The sequence below is a fragment of the Thermobia domestica genome, chromosome 7, assembly GCF_964235325.1.
Source record: "Thermobia domestica chromosome 7, izTheDome1.hap1.1, whole genome shotgun sequence".
NCBI classification, from domain to species: domain Eukaryota; kingdom Metazoa; phylum Arthropoda; class Insecta; order Zygentoma; family Lepismatidae; genus Thermobia; species Thermobia domestica.
The window spans coordinates 104,152,988-104,176,200 of NC_137460.1; the positions used below are offsets into that span (position 1 = coordinate 104,152,988).

At 36.4% G+C, this 23,213-nt stretch overlaps 1 protein-coding gene across 1 annotated transcript in view; it reads left to right on the top strand.

Annotated features, from left to right (window-relative positions):
* The window catches only part of LOC145690296 (uncharacterized), a 972,285-nt gene that overhangs the window by 460,919 nt on the left and 488,153 nt on the right, over positions 1 to 23,213 (top strand). The window contains exon 2 of the mRNA XM_081765071.1: positions 7,950 to 8,158. Coding sequence (XP_081621197.1) covers positions 7,950 to 8,158 — 209 coding nt within the window. The remainder of the gene's footprint in view (positions 1 to 7,949; positions 8,159 to 23,213) is intronic.

A 23,213-nucleotide genomic window follows, 5' to 3' on the forward strand; every position in this document is an offset into this window, starting at 1 on the left:
AGGATGTTCTAGGTAACACAATTTTTTTGCTGGACCATTGTCGGTTACATCTGGTACAGCCCTTGCACGTATCTCATTGTATACTTATCTTGAAAGGCTAGCAACTTGATTACTTTATCTGACTTGAACAAAACTATTTCAACTCAAACTTATTCCGATACCTGAATAATATACTATACTACAGATAGTGCTTACAGATGTTTACATTCAGTTAAAAGAATTTTAATCCATATACTTCATATGACAAACAAACTTAAATATGTTAATGTGTTTATAGAAGCTAATTATTATGTAATCCAGGGGCGTCATTTCAACCTTCGCTTGAGGGGGGGCAAGAGCACCACCGACATAAGACTTTAACGTTTTGTACTAGTATATTAGTAAACAATCGATTAAAGTATATGTATTCCTCAAACTCTTGGGGGGCCAATTGTCCCCTCCTGCCCTCCCTAAATGACGCCCCTGATGTAATAGTATTCAAAGTTGATTTTAGCACTTACTTATAATTACCAGTTAATAACTGTATTTATTGGTACAGTGCCATTTTAATATAATACAGAAACATGTTATCTCGTACTTTTGAATATTATCTAATAAAATAAAACTGAATTAATGGCAGTTTAGTTATAGAATGTCTGTGATATAACTTATTTATCTTCTCTATGAAAATGTATAGTTATTTAGTAAAAATTGTTATTAATTACGCGCTTTTATTAAATCATCGCAAGAGCATATCAAAATAAGTGAACTTGTTTAAAGCTCTAAAATAAAATTGTGTTGCTTCTTTTTTTTTTAAAAAAAAAACAGTTTCCTTTCCTCGAAACAAAAGAAAAACGAAACGGATATATTTACATAATTTTCCATTTTAATTTTACACATTTCAGCTGCAATTTGTGAAATACAGTACATTTTATAATTGAATTATTTAGGATCAAAAGTTTATGCTGCAAGTTTAACTTTTTAATGAATTCATATTATATTTAAGCATACACCTACAGTACATTTGTTTGAGCATATTCACTCATATATAAATCCTATGAAGGTAAATATAAGCAAATAATGATACACTAATGCAACCTGATATGTTAAAACATGAATATGAAACTCAAATTATACAGTAAAACATGTCAACTTATAAGTTAATTATCTGTCTAACTTGGACATAGCTTTTGTAAAATCGCCAAATTTTCACCTCATATATACAGATTTGATTTGATTTTGAGTTTAACGTCTCATTCAGCAGCGAGGCTATATGAGAACGTGGACTTATAGCTTTACGTGGAACGTGAATCATATGAGCTCTGGGTGTCCCAGGCCAAAGGCGCGTACAGTTAGCCAAGAGGTAGTTCATATCATATGCGTTACATACTGTTATACTGTAAATTGGCCACTTGCACTTCCTTTGAACTTTTGAACAGCAATATATATATATATATATATATATATATATATATATATATATATATATATATATATGTATAAGAAATTATTCTAGTTTTATGCCCTTTAGAGTAAAATATACTACTGATATTAATGAATTTGAATAATTATGAAAGAAATGGTAGAATGAGAATATGGGAAAGAACGGAAGTAGTCCGCGTAAACTTACAGATATGATGTCCACGATAAACTCGGATTTGGCCTAGGATCGAACCAAGATCCACAAGTAGCGAAGATGAGCGTTCTACCACTGAAGAGCAGTGCTGCCATTTATCCCATATTTAGCAATTTTATCCCATATTTGAAATATTAAAATAGCCTATTTATTTTAACACATAAATTAATATAGGCCTACTTTTTTTTACATATACAGTAGAAACCCATTAGGCCTACATCTCGTGACTTTAGGGACATACTTTACATCCACGTTATGACTTTACCGCCATGTAATAATGAAATTAAATATTATATGGTACCAAATTTTATTAACTTAACTTCGGTTCCGAAGTAATCTCTTCCACAAGCAGTCATCACTTTTTTACAATCCTCCCGTATTCGAGCCTTTCGTTTACTTTTCCAATCCAGCACCATCTTTGACGGAAGACTCGAAAGTCTGCAACTATCTTTTTTTCTCTCTCTCTCTCTCTTACCTATCATTCGGTGCCACCTTCCCGAAATGTACTCACGTTTGGTACGCCACTTTTAACTTTCTGCTTCTAATTGCATATTTTTTTTCTCTTAATGCTTGTAAAGTTCATTCAACGAACCTTCAGATCCTGATGTAAACATTACAGAATGATATTACTCCGCCAGTCATCGGATGATTGGTTATCGGTCAGCGCTTCCTGTAGGTATTTTATATATTCCTCGCACGCAGTCATACTGTAAACTGTGATTCGCGCGTAAGGTGGGTCAAAGCCACTTTCTGCGCATGCGTATTCTTTTTTAATGCATTAATTCAATTTAGTTCTTAGACACCGTGTTGTTTCTGTTATATAACTGTAAGGAAATTGCATTTCTGGTAATGAGCCTCACAAGCAACAAAAACATTGAAAAACAGCTTATTTGACAATGGACTATTTTCTTCTGCCGCATGGATGTTCCAAGGCTCTTTAACCAATAAAGTGAAACAATTACCACGTGTATCTGTTTACATGAGGTACTGAACGTTCCTAGAATAAACTATAGTCATTCTTATTTCGACTGATACCCGAATCAGCACAACCATAGGTAGAAAATTTAGGAACTTAAAGGCGGCTGGGTTTTTAGGTTTAATTTGTAAATGAATTCTTAATACGTAAATCTTGTAAATGACAACTGAGGTAGTTACCAAGAGTTCAATGCTATATAATTTTCAAATATGGCTGAATTTCTGCCGAAGACTTTGATAATCTCGTATTTCACTATTGAAACTCAAATGTTTACATTAAATATTAATATTATGCTACCAATGTAATTAAAAGAATAATAATGTTTGATTTTGATATTTTTCTTCACGTTTCACCTGTTTGCTCTCATTTCTAACTTAAGATTCTGTGATACCGTGTTTTTTTTTTCTTTTTCTCAATTCCAACTAGAAACCTGACGAAAAGAGATGAGGAAGAGAGTGAAGTGCCTCATGGCGACAAAGGTATTTGTGCTGAAAAAAAAACAGCCGAGTTTATGAATTTGAACGTACATTACTCATCATGAATCCATAATTACTATTATATTGCCAAAAACTGCTCTACATACGGCTTATTTCTTTGTGTTGCGGGTTACATGTGTAGAAACGAAATAGCATATGGCCGAAATAAGTTCTGTGCTGAAGTTTCGGCCATATGCTGTTTCGCTCCACGACATTTCTGTCATGTGTCGCATTCATTGTGTTGCTACTCCTAACGTAATATCAGACACTGATGTTATGTATTGACAGACTAGAAGCGACTGTTATGTGCCTCCTGAAATACAGGGTGTGTACAGAAACAGTCCCACGTTTCAAATTAGTGTAAATTTAATATGCGAAGAAATATTTTGCTGAAATTTTGAACAGTGATACATAAACTCAAAAAGTTTTTGTAGCAATAATTGAAATCACAAACACTCGATGTGGACGCCACCTGTAACGCGGGAAATATCGAGGCGGTAATCTAGCTCCAACCAGACGTTGTGAAGCATATCCGGTGTGATGGAGTTGACAACATCACTAATGCGTTCTTGGAGATCGTTCAGAGTTGCGGGTAGTGGAGGTGCATACACTTTGTCTTTCACAAATCCCCACAGAAAGAAGTCATAAACAGTGAGGTCAGGTGATCTTGGAGGCCACTTGCAAAGAACTTGATTATTGACTCCAGAGCGCCCTATCCATCGGTTTGGGAGGTTCTCGTTTAGGAATCTGCGTACAGCACGATGCCAGTGTGGCGGCGCTTCATCTTGTTGTAGAACGAAGTCGTCTATCTCTGCATTACTAAGTTGCGGAATCAACCAGTTACGTAGCAATGCTAAGTAACTTTCACCTGTAATTCTTTGTTCGTGAAAGAAGAACGAACCGTGCACCCGACGCTCTGATACTGCACAAAAAAACATTGATTTTCGGTAAGTCACATTCCACATTTACAGTTGCATGAGGATTCTGGGTTCCCCATACCCTTACACTGTGTCTATTCACCTTTCCACTTAAGTCAAATGTCGCCTCATCGCTGAGAATGATCTTCGTCATAAAGTTTTCGTCGTCCTCCATGAAATTTTGCATAGTCTCACAGAACTCACGGCGCTTTACCTTTTCTTGTGGGTATAACTTCTGAACCAACTGCAGTCGGTACGAGTAACACCGCAAACACTTTCGTAAGATCTTGCTTACTGTTGTTTGTGGCATCTGCAGCTCTCTGCTAGCTTTACGTGTAGACTTCTGTGGGCTGTGTACGAAGGCTGCTCTTACGCGCTCCACAGTTTCCTCGGAGACTGGACGTCGCCCTGAATGTCCTTTTCATTGATTACAAATGCACCCCGTCTCAATAAACGTTCTATGCCACGTCACAATGGATTTGTGTGTGGGTGGATCAGCATTAAATTGTCGTTTGAAATCACGCTGCACTCTCACAAAACTGCTTGTTTTTGCAAATTGTAAAACACACCAGCTTAGTTGCTGTGGGGTGAACGCCATTTTCGATGTTACTGCCCTCTAGCTGCCCTGGTCAGAACTAGGATTCTGAAAAAATAGATGGGAAAATACTTTGAGTCTACTGAGCTCTGTACAAAATTTCATGTAAATATTCAACTAAATGTTAATTATATGGCACTTTAAAATCAGGTACTGTTTCTGTGCTCACCCTGTACCTAAAAAAAGTGTTGACAAACACTTCATTAATTGGTCAAACGAACTTTTAGTCATTTATTGACTAAATACAGGAGCGAATACAGAATGTCGTCAAAAGGAGGGGAAGTAATCAAGGATTCCAAATGTAATTCTCCACAACTTTGCTACATAAAATAATGTTATACGTAATTTTACTTATCAGAAAATCTTCAGTTACTAATTCACATGTTGCAGTAGATAGGCGTTCCCATTACTTTGATTTCCTAATATAGGATGAAATTCCTAATCGGTGGTATATATGTTTGGCCCTAAGTGATTCACAAACTACCACACTAAATTCAATAAATTATCAATATCTTCATTAAAATCCAAGAATGAAACATTCTCCAGTATCTTCACTGAATGCTCGAAAAATAAAACTATCGTCATTGCTTTCACCGAAACCTCAGAATCAACGTTTGATCAATGTCTTCACGCAAAACTAAAAATTAAACGATCATTTATATTTCACGGAAAGCTCAGAGTGAAAGTTTTACCCATGTCTTCAACGAAATCTCAAAATGAAATCTTCAGTGTCTTCACGGAAATCTCAAAATGAAAGACATCAATTTTTACACTGAAACCTTAAAATGAATCTTTCACCAATGTCTCCACTGAAATCTCAGAGATAAATCTTCAGCAATGTCTTCATTGAAATCACAGAATGAAGTATTTCACTGAAGATTTGACGAAATCTCAAAATGAATTCTTCATCTATATTTTCCTCGAAATCTCAGAAAAGAGTGGTCTAAGATATATCCAATTGAATATTAGAAGATTGGTAATATCACGTTTTCTTTCCGTGGTGCTGATTAGTAGCATATAAATGGAGCAAAATACCCAAAAACCTTATTATTACATGGGAGAATTTACTGTTACATATTACGTGATTCACTTTAGCTTGTCGTTATGCCGGCTAACAAGCAACCTACAGAACAAGGCACGATCAGATCCGACTCAAACTTCACCCAGAGAACATATAATAGGAAAGAAGAAAAAATGCCAAATTAGAGCTGCTCCCATCCACAAACACCGGAGATATGCTCCGCAACATAACGCACCACGCGACAATATGATATAAGGTAAACATCGCAAGATTCCAGTTTATGTTGGAAACGGAAAGGATGGGCAGCACCAGGATATCAAGATATTTGATATGCTATAACACTGACTTGGCGGCCATCTTGAAAGCCGCCATCTTGGATATAGCGTAAGATATTGAAATGAGAAGCGGGGTGTATGATATATCAATGTAAGGTAAAATGCAAAAGGAAAACCAATGATGTAACCGCGAAAAACATATGTATGATGGTATGGACGCGATGAAGTGTAGAAGACTCGGGCAAAACAAACGTGCATTCGAAGGGCAGAATAATAGGGCAAGACCCCACGATAAATGATACCCGACAAGTAACTGCAACAGTGTCTGTGCATGGAAGTGCATCCGCTTTGACAGATTATGCCTTCCAAGGATATTGTGATTCCGTTTGTAACAGTGAAAACCACAATTACAACCCGCGATACGATCACTCGTTTGGAGACTACATAATCTACAAAGGACTACCTCTTATGGGACAGCAATTCGGCACCTCACTCCGGAGTGTAGGACATATCATCTTGGATTGGTGATCAAAAGCGCGACCTACCTGTGATTGAAACCCACTCCTAGACACCATTTTGTACGTTTCTTGTTCAATTTTCTTGTTGTTTCGTGTGAAGAAGAGACATTTTGGCCCACGTTTGTTTAAATAACACTATCTGAAACAAAGTGCGTACGGATGGGAAAGACCAGCCCTGTTCTAGCTTACATTTCTTTACGAATGTATCTTTTCCTTTGCACGGTTTGCTACACTGTTTCACGACGGTCCCAAACAGTCACAATATCAGAGAAAGGCACCAATATCCTCGGAAGGCATAATCTGTCAAGGCGGATGCACTTCCATGCACAGACACTGTTGCAGTTACTTGTCGGGTACCATTTATCGTGGGGTCTTGCCCTATTATTCTGCCCTTCGAATACACGTTTGTTTTGCCCGAGTCTTCTACACTTCGTCCCGTCCATACCATCATACATATGTTTTTCGCGGTTACATCATTGGTTTTCCTTTTGCATTTTACCTTACATTGATATATCATACACCCCGCTTCTCATTTCAATATCTTACGCTATATCCAAGATGGCGGCTTTCAAGATGGCTGCCAAGTCAGTGTTATAGCATATCAAATATCTTGATATCCTGGTGTTGCCCATCCTTTCCGTTTCCAACATAAACTGGAATCTTGCGATGTTTACCTTATATCATATTGTCGCGTGGTGCGTTATGTTGCGGAACATATCTCCGGTGTTTGTGGATGGGGCCAGCTCCAATTTGGCATTTTTTTTTCTTTCCTATTATGTGTTCTCTGGGCGAAGTTTGAGTCGGAACTGATCGTGCCTTGTTCTGTACATTGCTTGTAAGCTAAAGAAGATGGTGATGATGAGAAATGAATGAAATTGTGGATGAAGAAAATGTTAGGAAACGGAAGAACCAGAGAAAGCTTACGCACACGGTGTCTGTCTACCACAGAGATCATTTGGCGAGAGCTAGGATCGAACCAATTATACCAAATGCACCAGAAGTGAACGCTTTACCACTGAGCCACCAAGGCCCCGCCCATTTCTTGGAATATACATATGTATGTGTGTTTTGGAATGCTGTAGAAAAAATATCCAAGCTTGTACCAATAACATGTTTTACTTCCCAAATATTAAAAAAGAAATATATCGAAAGAAACAAAGACATGTTGAAAAAATTTGGCATCAGGAATAATACTTACACCAGCTTTGAAGAATATTTCATAAAAAATATTCTAAAATTGCTTTGAAACGTGGAACTGGTGCTAGCATAGATGCATAACTTCCCAAGGAAAGTACTTTAGAGGCGATCACAGTTCTTGAATTTTATTGTGAAACCTTATATTTCGATTGATGAACTGAATTCACTGTACTACTATTTGAAGTAAATTTGCAAAAGAAAAAAACGTTTGTGTTGTGTATAACACATTTCGTTTATAGCATATACACAGTATCGTTGCGAATGTACTAAATAGGATAAGAAAATAAACATGTTATTGGTAAATAAGTTATTTATTATATACACAATACTTATATGTAAATTTGTTATTTTGATTTCAGAGGTGAGGTGTTTACGAATGTTGGAAATGGGAATTCCTGCCCAAGTGACGACGGGACAAAATATAGTGCTCAAATGTAAATTTGATCTTGGTGAGGACAGTTTGTATGCAGTTAAATGGTATAAGGACAACGAAGAGTTTTATAGATTTGTACCGAGAGACTCGCCACACATGGTGAGCATTTACAACGTAGAAGGAGTACGCGTCAAGGTAAGTTTATATTTTATGTTCTCAAACGTTTTTTTTTTTTTCGAAAATCATGTTGTACAGTACTTACGAATCGAGATTTCTTGTGATTGTAATAATATCATGGCCGTTATTTTCTTCAAAACATTGTCTGGATAGGTATAATATGACAGAAGCTTTTTGTTTCTTTTTTTTAGTCACGACACGATTTGCAGAATGGATACGACTGCGTTACACCTTCTTTGATTGTTAATTTATAATTATAATTTATTATTATAAATTATAATAGTAAGATTACATTGTGGGTTTTCTTGGGATACTCCCATTTTCTCCCACTTTCTCATTCCACCAATTATTCCATCAATTCATTTACTTTAATCATCATCTTCATCAACCTAAAGGATATAATTGTGGTACTTTAACGAAATTACGCTGAATAAGTGTAAGATTGTAAGTTTATATAAGGTAGTGATTCTGTAGCAGTCCGGTACGCATTAATTTATTTCGAATGGTGTTCCAAATACAATATGAAGATAAATTATAATAAAATTTGGAAAATCAAACCCCAAAATTAGACTAAACTTACAGAAAACTCACGACTTTAGGGTGAGGGGTGGTTTAGACCCTGGGACTCACCCCTACACACATCCCTACTGTGTAGTACTGAGCAATTTGTTGATGCCGCTAGAAGAATTGAACTGGTGCAGCCTGGATCACAAAATTGATTGTTTCATAAATTTTTAAAATTTTCACGATTTTTTAATTCGAAAATTTTGCAATAATCCCGATAGATCTGACCGTCACACCGCTTGCTAACTACTGTAATATGACATATTAGGTTGGGATTAGGAATAAGAATTAGATTTTTGGGCTTTCGGCATCTATGGCATGTTAACTTGTCGCATTATTTAGTTATTTATTTATAATGGATTTCAGATACTGCATTAGGCTATTTAACACTGAAACACTTTAACACTTTTTCAACATAACAATTGAATAACAATTTGAGCTCAAGATGGTAAAGCACAATAGCAACATTACAAAAATAGCTTATTTATAGACAGTGGCGTATTTACGATTTTGTTTCGGGAGGGGCTTTCCTAACTTTCGTTGGGGGGTCTTGGCCTGGAAATGTGAAAATTCTGCAAGATATTTCATTTACTTTAGTACACTAAGTAAGATTTCGGGGGGGCTTAAGCCCGGAAGCCACCCCCTAAATACGCCACTGTTTATAGATGATCTGAAAGTATACTCACTTGAGAAAAAGTCTAAAGTTTCTGGTAACTGATTATAAGCACTAACAATTCGGTTTAGAAGGGACCTTTGGACAATATTAACTCTCGCCGCTCGATTGTAAAAGAGATCACTAGACCGCAAATGTTCTAGCGCGTACGCGAAAATTGATCTGTTAATAACTGTTCACATGATATATGCCCATTTACAATTTTTTTGCAAAAATATTAGGTCAGAAATTTTGTTTCTCACTAGGGGAGGTTTGCTATTGTGGGATTTTAAAATATCATTTTTCGAAGTGTTCGGAGGTGAGGTATTCGGTAGGATACAATAGCTAAAAAGAAATTAATTACGGAATTTATTTTTTTAAATGAGTAGGGCAGGCCATAGACCAGATAGAATAGTACTCAATAGTAGGAGCAACATATGACTTATAGAACAAGCTTAAGGAATTAGAATTTTTTTATGACAGTGAAGCAATAAAGGAGTCCCAGTTTTCTCATAGCAGTACAAGATATTGAGCTCATATGATTCACAAAAGTAAGCTTACTGTCAATGATAACATTAAGATCTTTAAAAGGGGGGGACAGGGTTTATGTTCTTATGACCAATTTTGTAAATGTGGTTTCAGGTTCCTTTCTTTAGAGAAATCGTAAGAGAAGCACATTTTTTGATGTTTAAGCTAAGTTTCCAAGATTTACACCAGTTGAGAAGAATTGATGTATCATGTTGAAGAGCAAGAGCATCGTACTCGGATTGAACTTGTCTGTAGAGCTTGCAATCATCAGCAAATAGAATAATATTGGTAGAGCTGTTTGTGAACAAAGAAGGCAGATCGTCCATGTATTATGAAAAAAGATAGAAGTAGACCCAGAACACTACCTTGAGGATCTCCAGAAGTTATGGGAATAAAGTCAGAAAAGTAACCTGAAACTGAAACTCGTTGAGTCCTATTACTGAGATAGGTTTCCAGAAGACTAAGTAATTTGACATGTATATTGAATTTAGAACTGAGTTTGCATATAAGAATATGGTGTGGAAGAGAATCGAGAGCCTTACGCAGGTCCAAATACAAAATGTCGAGTTAAGAATTTTCTGAGATGCTGTCCACAGCATCAGACAGAAGAACACATACATTAGTAAAACAAGATTTTCCTGGCAAAAAGCCGTATTGTGAGGAGTTTTAAATCAAACAACAAATTGAAAGATCCTGTTTTTGATTATCTTTTCATAAACAAGTGATACAGGCGATAATAAAGAAATAGGTCGATAGGACACATAATTGTTATTTTTACCGGACTTATGAATAGAGTGATATTAGCTCTCTTCCAACACGTGGGAAAGTCACCTTGTGCAAAACAGCAATTTAGTAAATCCGAAAACGGTTGAGAAAGCGAACTGGGAACACTGCGTAGGAAGCAAGTGTAGATATTATCTGGCCCTAAGGCGCGCTGCTGGGGTAATGTCAAGGGAAGAGAAAGTACTTCGGTCGGTGTGATACTGATAAAATGAGGGTTGATGTACCTCAACAATCACACTATCCGTAAAAAGGAAAGTATGAAAAGATTGAGGATGGAAGAAAGCAGGCTGGGATCTGTATGTTAGGTACTATCCCGGCATTTGCCTAGTGTGAATGAGGAAAATGCGGGAAAACTTCACTCAGGATAGCTTTTACACTTTTCAACCGAATGATACCTGAAATCAACCTGGGACCACTCGAAGCAAAGACGAGAACTTTAGCAATTATGCCGTGAGGGGCCACTACGTATAAGTTTGGATATAAAGAAACGAAATAATGTGAAATTTTATGAATGTAGTTTGTTTATGATTGCTCCTGAAACTTACTACCAAGAATATACAAAAGCAAATAAACAAAATCTGCAAGAAAACCAACATTTGTTAAGTTGTACTTTGAAAGCAATTTTAGACAAAAAATTAGAAAATAAATGTGTGTCCTAAGCAAATGAGTTTGTTTCACATTGTTGAGCTAGGGTAGGCTTCCAAACTGTGAGAATTCGATACTGAAATCGGAAGTAGTTGATTTAAAGTTACCGGTTGCAAAAGAGGCATACGTTTAGTGATGGAACATATCTTTCGGAGGCGGAATCAGTACAAAAGAAGTTTCTTGATATTTCTTGCAGTTTTTTGCTATACAGGATTTAATCCCGCACATGGCTCTGTTTACAAACAATCAACACACAATTTTTATTTGTAAGAAACACCACATATGTTCTACTGCAAGCTAATATACGACATACATACATAGTGGCAAACGACAAGAGCACCAGCGATACCACTAGTCATGTGATGGAGAAGGATCACCAGTGCCACCGTCACACTAAAGCAGCCATAAAACCACGAAGATCTCCCTATCTGACATCAGTCTTTGTCTACTCAAATCACCTCTTTTAGCTTGCCTGGAGCTTTGAGTGGAACCTAACGCAAAACCTTTAGCTTGCTCGGAGCTCTAGGCCTCCTATCCTGACCACTTAGTTTGTTCGGCACTCTGTGGGATTCCTAACCTAAAAAGACTAAAATATTATATTAGCTCCCAGTAAACTAAGATTTAACTAAGAGGCTCACTGTACCTTGTGGTATCCCCATATGTGGGGCACCACGGACCGTTACACGTTAATCACTTGGAATATCACGTCTATGTCATGCTATCTACATCGTCATATGAATGATGCACCAACTTCTTACAAAGCATACAGCAAATTCATTTCCCTTGCAATCCATATTATTTGCACAATATTGTTTATATTGCATTCATACAGTCCACAAAATGTATTTATTTGTATCTTTTACAGTTGCACAACATCTGCAAATGACAGAGATAGTAGGACTCCCTCATAGCTATACGGTTAGAATACGCACTTTCGAGAAAGGAGAAGCGGGTTCGAATTCCGCTGGAAGCTCACATGACTGTATTCCACGTTATGCTATAGGTTTACGTCTCACGTAGCCTTGCAGCTAAAAGAGGCATTCGATTTCGGAAAAATAGAACGGAGATACAGGCCTATCTAAATGTAGAAATAGAATGAAGTAGTATCTCATTCTAATCCAAGCTATTGAGTCCTGCAATGGTCAACTATCGCCTAGTGTTGATAGCCAACGTGCATATAATAGCTCACACTTCAAAATGGTAACGAACAGTTAAACAATTTGTGTTGAATACGTTTTAGTATCATATATAAATTCAAAAAAAGAAATGTGTATCACTTACCTTCGCAAACAGTTTGTGCAATTATCATAGCAATTCAGTGAAAATATGCCACAAAAACAATTTCATGACTGCCACATATCCAGACAACTGAATCTAACGCATCATATAAGTCTTCCCTGCCTGCAGTTAACGTAAACGGTTTTTCAACTGAGTGGAACATCATAATAGCCAGAAATGGGGAGTATATATTTGCTCGTATATACAATGAGGCTGCTAATTCGTACCAGGCGTTTTAGCTCAGCTTGTGAGCAGAGTTTTGAGATGAAAACGTGGTATATCCAATTAAATTGTGCCATTTTGAACTTCACCGAAACAGATCAGATTACTTCTCTTATAGCCCCGATGCAGAAAGAGATGCTAAACTCCAATTCTACCAACCAGTTTTCATCATAATGCATAATATACGAAGGTAGACATGAGACAAATAAGTAACGTCCAATAAGTTATGTGTAAGAAAGTGTAAAAGGTAACAATACATCAAAAATATATACAACATAGGCTCATATTAAAGTTACTTTTACATTTTTGACCTTACAACGACATTAAAAATTAAAATTTTTCTCGTTATAATTCGGAACCCTTTTAAAAGTAAATAGTATTCTTATCTGAAAAAGTATGTAAAATAAAACTTCCCAATTTTCTTGCGTATATCTCGAATCTAACCTGAAAACTACATTTCATTGAAAACAAGAAAACATACTTGACATGCCTGAGATGACAAACCATTTTCAGTGAGTATTGAGAGTACAAAGTACTACCATTAAACTCTGGACATGTGATTTGATAGGTTGTGCTTCAGATTAAAAAATATATATGCTCAATACATGTCAAGTTAGGAGCATGGTACGAATTAGCAACTTTTTACATGTTATAATGGTATGAACTGTGGATCGACCACCCTATTGTCTTTTCATGCCACAACTGATTGGGTGATATAATTCTCACACACCGTATTGTGAGCAGTGGGGCCTATGGAATGGACACAACAGTGACCTGACTTCAACCTAATGAACTTTGAATTTTTAGGTGAGTATGGTTATAATCTGGAAGTTTGGCCAACTGCTGGAAAGAATAATCATTGCAATGGCTGCTCCGAATATTGTAATCGATTAACCTAATCTGTGAAGAAGATTAAATCAAAAACAGCATCACTTTTGATCTGAATGTAATTTGTAAACCATGCATAGTAAAGTACTGTCTTCCGTCAACTACCAATTTCAATTCCTTCATTCATATTACTTAGTATCGAAAGAGTTTCCACACTTTGCACATTGTTTAACGCTTTCACTGTCCCTATAAAAATAAATCCACATTTCATGCTCTTATTTAATTCTAACATAATCACAAACCAATGTGAAGTTTTATATGCGAGCAAAGACTTGATTTTATTTGCGATTTTAGGTAAAACTGGGACAAAAGTTAATTAATGACTTCCTTAGATGATGTGTGTAATATAGGCTGTTCCCAAAGTCATTGGTAGAGGATGCTCAATTATACCATCTTATATTTATTAATCTCGAAGGAAATTGAAAGATCATTCAAAACGTTTTAGTTAGATACCGTATATAAACTCGAGAGAAAGAAGTAATACTACCCAAATATTTAAAAATAAGGATACGTGTAATCAGGGTCGGATCCAGGATTTTCTGAGGGGGTGCACCATAACTACAAAAATAACCAGTCTCATTGAAGCTATTTAAAGTTATATTGACAATATTCTTTAAACCTGACAACGCTGATACATAGAACAGAGAGGGGGAGTATTTTAAAGAGGGTTGCAAGTGATATACTGGAAAAATTGTTCTACTCTCCTCCTGGCTTTTATTTTCTTCCCTACTTGACAAATGTTATATTACTTTGCTTGATGATTCCTTTTCCTTTAACCTTCAGAAAACTATTGCTTTTGCAAAAGTCCTCTTTCTTTTAAGCCTCAACGAAAACATGATGGCAGAAAGTTTCGGAAAATGTTGCTATTTTCACTGCTATACTAATGCCACATTGACTTGATCCCTAGTCTTCTGTTGCAAGTGCTGCTATCGGTTGAAGGAATTCCACTCGCTTTCTCTCGCTTAACAACAGCTGGACCCTTATTGGCTCAACGCGTGGGTGTGTGAGGGTGTGAGCTTTAGTTCGCATTTTTGACACGGCTCAAAACATTTTGGCAGCACAATAGTTTCTCATTTTAGAGAGTGTATATTTACAACGAAGGGGGTTGCACCCCCCTAAATCCGGCCCTGCATATAATATTTTTATATGAACGTTACGAATGAACTATGAACAATTTTTACAATAGTTAGATAAGAAAAACTTAAAATATGTTATTTAGAAGCTGTTATTTTATATAAAAGCTTCAAATTGAAATATAACTCCGCAAAAAAATATGATTATGAGCTAAAAATATTAAGTGCTGAACGAGCAATTATCTTAAGTCAGGATACAATGTCTTCAAATTTAAAGAATTAAAATAGATCTAATCCAACTGGTCTCACAGACTATTTCACTTTTACTTTCGTCACCAGTTATTAAATCTCCAAATTTAAAATAAATTTCTAATAACGTTAAGAAAATACAATACATCTAAATGGCATAATTGAATAAAAAAAATAATAATTGCATTGAAATCAGTATGTTAACAATGTTTGCATCGTGAATTCAAATAAAGCTCAACGTATGGCCGATTCAATACCATTCCGTTTTACTGATTTAAATATAATTTTGACGTCATATAGCAGCTTCCAACTAGAGCTTCATATCCGATGACGTTTAGTTTCAGAAATTGTCACTAATAGCACTGACACGTCGAAGAAAACATTTTATTGTATTATCTCATTACTTAAGACATTGTTTTGGATCGATGAACAGTAGTTGTCAAATTAGTTCAAAAATAATAGCAAAACATAGACAAATCTCATTTCGGAAGAAAGGTTCAAACGATTTAGAACGAAATTGGTATAAATGTCATTATTACGTGATGGCAAATTTAGTTGGAATCTGTCAAGAATAGTTGCAAACTTTGGTCATAAAAGAATGGCCAAAATCTACTCACTTTTGGACGAAAAGCTCTAAAACAATTTAAAGTTAAAAAAAAAGACACAAAAGTAGTTAACAAAAATTCTAAGGTGTTGTGACAAATGGAATTGAAATTGAACAAAAAACGGTTGCCAAATTTGGAAAAGAAAAATAATAATTGTCAAAATTAACTGGAAGTATTATTTGTTTAATTAAAGTTTAATTTATTTATATTAAAATTTAAGAACATTTGCCAAATTTATTTTTAAAATGAAAAACCAAAAACGGCACGAAGTTTAATTGTTAAGGAAAGGCTTGTGGCTAAAATTAGCACGAAGTTAAGTTTACTACTTTTCCCTTAACTAACTGCTTTTCCCGGGCTTTTCTCATTTTATTGTTTGACCACTTGTTATAGCAATTTACGTGATTTTTCCTATTATGTTATTTCGTGAAACATTTACGTTTATTTTGCTTTATTTTTTTGCTGATTTTCTGTATTTATTATCAAGTTTTATACTTTACTTTCTGAATACTTTAAAACACCTCTCTGTTTTAACTTCTCTAGATTGTTACAATATTTTTGCCTTTTCATAATACCTATTTTATTGATTTCCGTTATTTCCATTGCCCTGTGGTCATCATGTTCTTTTTTCTTTTCTTTCCTTCACTTTTCAACATGATAATTTTAAACCATTCTCTTTTTCTCTCTAGTTGTGCTTCACTTTTATAAATATTTCACATGATCAGTTGGGGAGGGGGAAATCTGGATTGTTGCTTTTTTATATAGAAGTGATCAATAAATGCACTCGGATTGGATACTAAACAGCGACCTCTCTTGAAATGCAATGACTATATTGCCTCGTCAGTACTTGAACCACCACCCTCGCTAAAAATAAAAATAAAAAAGTATAAAAGAATTGTTGAAATTTGCCCCTGGTTCAATTTTTCCCATACTTCCCCAACACTTTACCAAAAAAAAAAAAAAATCTCTCTCTCAAACCCTTTTTTCCTCATCCTCCATTCACCCACCCCACTCGGCACCCATGAAAGGTCCCTCGGGAAATCACAATAATGCATCCTGCGTCTGCCATTGTCCCAACAATGGGGCGGCTCTTGCATTCGCATTTATTTATGTTTTATTTCGGACAGAATGTAGTTAACACTAGTGTCATGCACGTAGTATGGCTACCGGGAAGTTAGTTCACAAGCAAGTCACGTGTGGCGCTAGTGGAGAGCCGTAATTTTGGGGAGATTCTTCCTTTCTCACACTCTTTGGCTTACACCTCAGTGTTGGCTGGGCTTGCCAGTGGGGAAATTATCAGTGACAGAAGTGAAAATTTTAGTCACGGTGAGGGAATTTTTCTTCTTTCTTTTTCTTTTTCCTTTCTGTCTGGATGGGCATTAAGAAATATCCCCTTAAATCTCGGATTTATAGATAAACGATGACAAATAAGTATCTAAATTGCTTGTTTTCTTAATTAATTTTAAATTAATAGAAAGAATATGACTAAATGTAATTGTTTTAGTATTAAAAAATATATTCTGAATAATAATTTTGTGCCCTGCAAAAGAAGAGTTTGCTTATTATTTAATTTCCGGGACAATGTTTAGCAGAAGGAGTTCAAACATTGTTTCTTAAAACTGTTACAATTTCGGTACTTTCTATTCATATTAGGTTAGCTTATGTTAGTTCAGGTTAGTTTAGGTTAGGTTAGGCTAGTTTCGGTTAGGTTAGGTTACCTTATGTTACCTTATATTAGTGTAAGTGTCCGGTATAATTTTCGAAAAAATGATATAATTTCGCTCATTTTTATTAATATTAGGTTAGTTTAGGTTAGTTCGGGTTAGTTTAAGTTAGTTCAGTTTAGTTTAGGTTAGATTTGGTTAGGTTATGTTAGGTCTAAGTACTTGCATCTTCCATTTATTCCGTAAATTTTGAACTTTTTTACGTGCTTCTGGACCCCGTCTGCTAAACATTTACCAATTTCTGTTTAGGGTTCTATTGTTATTGAAGTTTAACTTCATTTTCTAATGATAATGATATGTGAGACGTGAATCTACATTTGAAAACGAGATTCGAATCAATGAGCTTCCACCGGAAATCGAACCCAGGTGTGTTCTTGTGGAAGGTATGGTAGTTATGTTAACAGTAAATTTATGACGGAGCTTCTCTTTTCTGTTCGAGAATTCCCTTTAAGTTTCTTGTCTGAATCTGTTAGTCCTTCACATTTGTTTTATTAAATTACATGGTGAAACTATTGTGTTTTGGAACTAGTTAATATCGCCATATGTACGAGGTGTATTTATAGTGTTTTTTTTTTTTTTACTGTACTTTTTAAATAGCAATCCATCGTTGATGGCATCATTCGGCTACTGTGCGCACCCAGAAGCATATTTTTGTAAAAGTTCGCCTTTTACTGGGTTCCGATCTATACGTTAGTTCTCAAGCAATTATAAATTAAGTGACGCCATGCATGAGCATGCATGCCGAATTGGAGAAAAACCAAGAATGAATTAGCTGGAGAAACAATGTATCTCTGTGAAATTTTGCGTAAAATTGAGAAAATCTTCTATTCAAACACTCCAAAAGCTTAACCAATCACTCAAGGACGACTGCATAAGTCGAATATTGTGCTATGATTGGTTTACACGTTTTAAGGAGACCAGAAGTTTGGTTGTCGAAGATCAAAAGATTGGACTTCCCTTCTGACCACGCACCAATTTATCCGGACTTGGTGATGGCAGACATCTTCCTATTTTCTAAACTTAAAACCATTTTGAAATGTTGTCATTTGAAATCCATAGGAGAAATTCAAGCAATGCAAGAAGAGTACTGCATGTCATAGGAAAAAAGTCTCCAAAATAATAACAAAGATGAATGGACAGGGAAGGAGAGTGCTTTGAAGCAGATAATGCTAGAACGTATGTATAGTGAGCAATATAGTAATATTTTTGAACACACCTCGTAAATAACACAGAATGATTACAGAATTACGTTTTGAGAATTTAAAGCTGCAAATACAGTACGTTTCAAAAAGAACGCCCATACTTCAATTATACAGGGTTGCCCATTTTAATTTTTTCATGGAAATATCTTAGAAACGGTTGAATATAAATGAACTGAACAAAAACTCGAAAAGAAAATACTATGTAGCAAATCGAATGGAGATGTCGTGGTGTCCCCCAGGGCAGCTCTTCAAGGGGCCCAACTTTAAAATTTTAAATAGAAACATGGGGCGAGTGACACCTCGTTCGGTAGATCTTTAAAACTTAAATAGCGATGTGGCAAAAGATTTTTCACATCGGTCACCGTATTCAAAATGGCCGCCAAGATATGTTACTACCTGTTACAGATAAACGTCCAGTAGCACTAATATGAAAATGATTGAATGTAAATGAACCAAACAAGAACTCAAATAGGAAAGCCATTTGACAAATCGAATGAAGTTGTCGCGGTGGTCCCCAGGGCCGAATTTCATGGAGGCCCAGGCCCAACTTAGAAATTTTAAACGATAATATGGGTCAAGTGATACCTCGTTCGATAGATCGTAATACACTAAACAGTATTGTGGCATAAGATTGTTCATATATGCCACCGTTTTCAAAATGGCCAATAAGACATGGTGCCTGTATCAGATAAAACATCCAGTACCACTAATGTGAAAACGGATGAAGATTATAACGGATGATCAGAATAAAACTTCTATAGAAAATCACAGAGGGTATTTATCATTCCACGGTTCGAAAATGTTGCAACAGAGGAGCAGATGATTAGAGTAAATGTGCCATAATGCAAAGGAGGAAATTTAGTTCCTAGAAAATCATCGTTCGAACGTCTTCCGTAAGTTTGTGAAGCGGGACGGGAAGGAACGGTGAAATTGCAAATGAGAATCTTAGTTTTTGCAAATTGTATCTACACAACAAAATTATCAGCAATATGTTTTATAATAGACAGATGTCTGTAATAAAAAAAAAAAAGTAAGTAAAATTCTTGTTAAATGATACCTTCCATTTTGTTTGCAGGCAATGATTTATGCAAAAATGAATGAACTGGAATGCGAAACCAATTTGTTGAACAATACAATTTTAGAACAACGTGTACAAATGTTGATTTTTCTCAAAGTAGTCTGCACAATATTGGTTCATTACAGTACGAGTCACTTGTACACCCAAGTGTTTCAGACAAACCATACCTATTGCAAGTAAAAGTGGGGTTCTCATTTGAGATTTTACCATTCATTTCAGCTTCACCCACTTACGGAGGGAGATCGGAAAGATAATTTTCTAAGAAATAGATTTCCTCTTTAGCACTATGTCACTTATACTTTAATAATCTTTTTCTCCGTTGGATTATTCTCGAGGCGTGGAATGATAAATACCTTCTGTGATTTCCTATACGAGTTTTATCCTGTTCATTTATCTTCTATCGTTTTCATATTAGTGGTACTGGACGTTTTATCTGGTACAGGCACCATGTCTATGCAGGCCATTGAATACTGTGACCGATATGAAAAATATTTTGGCACAACACCTTTTAGTTTTTAAAGATCTATCGAACGAGATATCACTTGACCTATGTTTTTTCCATTGACAAGTTTGAAGTTGGGCCCTGGGCCTAAATGAAAGGTGGTCCTAGGACTCACCGCGACATCATTGGATGTGACTCCATGGCTTTTCCATTTGAGCTTTTGTTTGGTTCATTTATGTTCAACCGTTTTCATATTAGTGCTACTGGAAGTTTATCTGATACAGGTAACATATCTTGGCGGCCATTTTGAATATGGTGAATGATATGAAAAATCTTTTGCCTCATCGCTTTTTAGTTTTTAAAGATCTATCAAAGGAGATGTCACTAACTTCATGTTTCCATTTAAAATTTTAAAGTTGGGCCCCGGGCCCCATTGAAGAGCGGCCCTGGGGGACATCGCGACATCACCATTCAATTTGCCCCATGGTATATCCTATTTGAAGTTTTGTTCAGTTCATTTATGTTCAACCGTTTTCGAGATATTTCCGTGGAAAGATTAAAATGGGCCACCCTGTATATATATGTATGCATGTGTGAGCTTTTCGCCCGAAGGTTGGTCTTAGTACACTGGTCTTTACTTAGGCGGGGCTACTAAGCCAGTAAAGCAGGAGAAAGAGTTCCTTTTTGCTGTGGTTTAGAAAGGGCTAAGAAAAGGAAATTAAGAGTTGGGAGTACAAAGTAATCAAAAGAGTTCTTGCTGTTCTAAAGTAGTGTTAAACAAGGAGCAATACAGAAGTGCATTGTTTGTTTAACAGTGACCTTATAATGGACCTCACTTCTAGACCATCAAAAAGCCAGAAATAAGGGGTTCATATATTTCAATGATTTTTCAGGTAGCATATAATCCAGAAATAAGTTGATATATGCATATGAGATACGTTAAAAGATACCAAGAAGGTTGTATATTTCTTTTTATTATTGCTCACTACAGTTCCAAACATAGTGTGTGATCTTTTGTAACACGTAAAATTGCTTGTATACTATGAGTACGAGGGTTGGTCTTTCCTAACTCCGCTAAGCCACCAAAGGAAAGCCACGTGAGATTGTGAAACTCAAATTATTCATGTGCGAGCGACCACGGGTTCGATTCCCGGTGGGGGTACTCGGTCGGAAAAGTGTAAAATGCTTTTTAAGGCCAGCCATCCTAAATGAGGTTTTCCTGGGTTTTCCTCATTCACACCAGGCAAATGCCGGGATGGTACGTAGCATTTCCAGGCCGCCTCCTTCCTTCCCCAATCCTTTGTTCCTTCCCTTTCCCCGGATAGTGTGGTCGCCTAGGGACGTCATCCCTCATACGTGGCAGGATAACATGTCTATAGGTGCCGAAAGCCCAGAAATCTAAATCCTAAATCTTCAAATCATTCATTGAGAACGCGTCAAATACGTTCATTGGAGATCGGATATCCTTCATGCCAAAAGACAGACTCTGGTGTTAAATCATTGTGAATTAATGAGCGTGAAACCATTTCGAGTTCGATGAAAGCGCTAGCCAAGTGTGAACTACATGGTGAAAAAAAAAAAACTATCCAGCAGACTTTCCAAAATTGGAAGACGTAATAACAAAAATGAATTGATAGTAGAGGAGAGTGCTTTTATGTAGATAATGGTGGAATGTTTGTATAGTGAGCAATAAAGTAATATTTTTGAACACATCTCGTAAACAATGCAGAGTAATCACACGATTAGATTTTAAGAATTTAGAACTGCAAATACAGTATATTTCAAAAAAGTACCCATATTTCAGCTATAAATATGTATGTACGTATGAGCTTTTTTTTTTTCCCAAAGGTAGGTTCTAACCTACTTATCCTTACGTAGTTAGGCGGAGCTACTAAGCCAGTAGAGCAGGAGTAAGAGTTCCTTTTTGCTGTGGTTCAGAAAGAGCTAAGAAAAGGAAATTAAGAGTTCCAGTAGAAGGTAATCAAAAACACTACTTGCCGTTCTAGAGTAGTGTCAAACAAGAAGCAATACAGTGGATGGTAGGTATCTTTAGGTTTTGAAGTAATCTCCATCAGCATCCAACACCCTTTGCCAATTTTCTGGCACCTGTACAATACGCTGGTGATAAAACTAGACGGTCGTGAGTAAAAAGAAGTCCGTGAGTGTGTTCACAGGTCTCCCTCATTTGCGAAGGATTTCTCACAGAGGTATTTGTAGAGGGAATAAAACAGGTGGTAATCTATTCGTGAATATGGTGCATGGCACAGTGTCTCCAGCCAAGTTCTGAATAGTGTCCCGGATCCCACTTCCCATAATGTGGCTTGGCATTATAGTGCAGAAAGAGCACACCCTTGGAATTCACTAATGTCGGCTCCTTCTGTCGCAATGCACGGTGCACTTTTTGCAATTTTTGAGAGTAGAGATTAACAGTGATAGTGTGACTAGATGAAAGGACCCCGTGATGTATCCCTTGCCGACAATTCTACCATGCATAGAGAATCACCTTTCGTGGGTTCAGATGTGGCCTTGAAATATGAGGAACAAGTTCAAGTGGCGACAATCAATGTCTGGTACGCATGGGAGTGTCACAGAGGACACACTTTTCGCCACCAGTGAGCAAGCAATCAAAGTTGGCTATTCTCAGGTGTCGAGTGAGCGAGAACAACTAAGCTGTCACTATTTGTTCCTTGTTGACTGTCAACAATGTATGGGGTACCCACTTGCTTAACTTGTCTGACTTCCCTACCCGTGTAGGTCAGTATGACTGTTTCAGCGGAAATATGGAACCTTTCTGTAAGTTCATTACACGTTAGACCACTGTTCTTCTTGAAGGCTGCTCTCTGGGCCTCATCATCCAACACACGTGGTCGTCTACTGCGAGTTCATCCGAAAAGCTTACATTTCTCAAACGGAATTTCTAGAACCAATGTCTGGCGATGCATTTGTCACGGTATTCTCCTCAATCGGCTAGAATTTGCAGCAATTTGATGCAGCAGCTGACAGGACCATTTTCGAGTCATACAACAAACGCACACGAAAAAGCTGCTTCGGTACCTCCATTTCTCTTCGACAACGGACGAGCTATCACTGCTCTATTTGCGCAGCGTGCCTGTGCCTATATTACTGAAGGTAGATGATCAGAC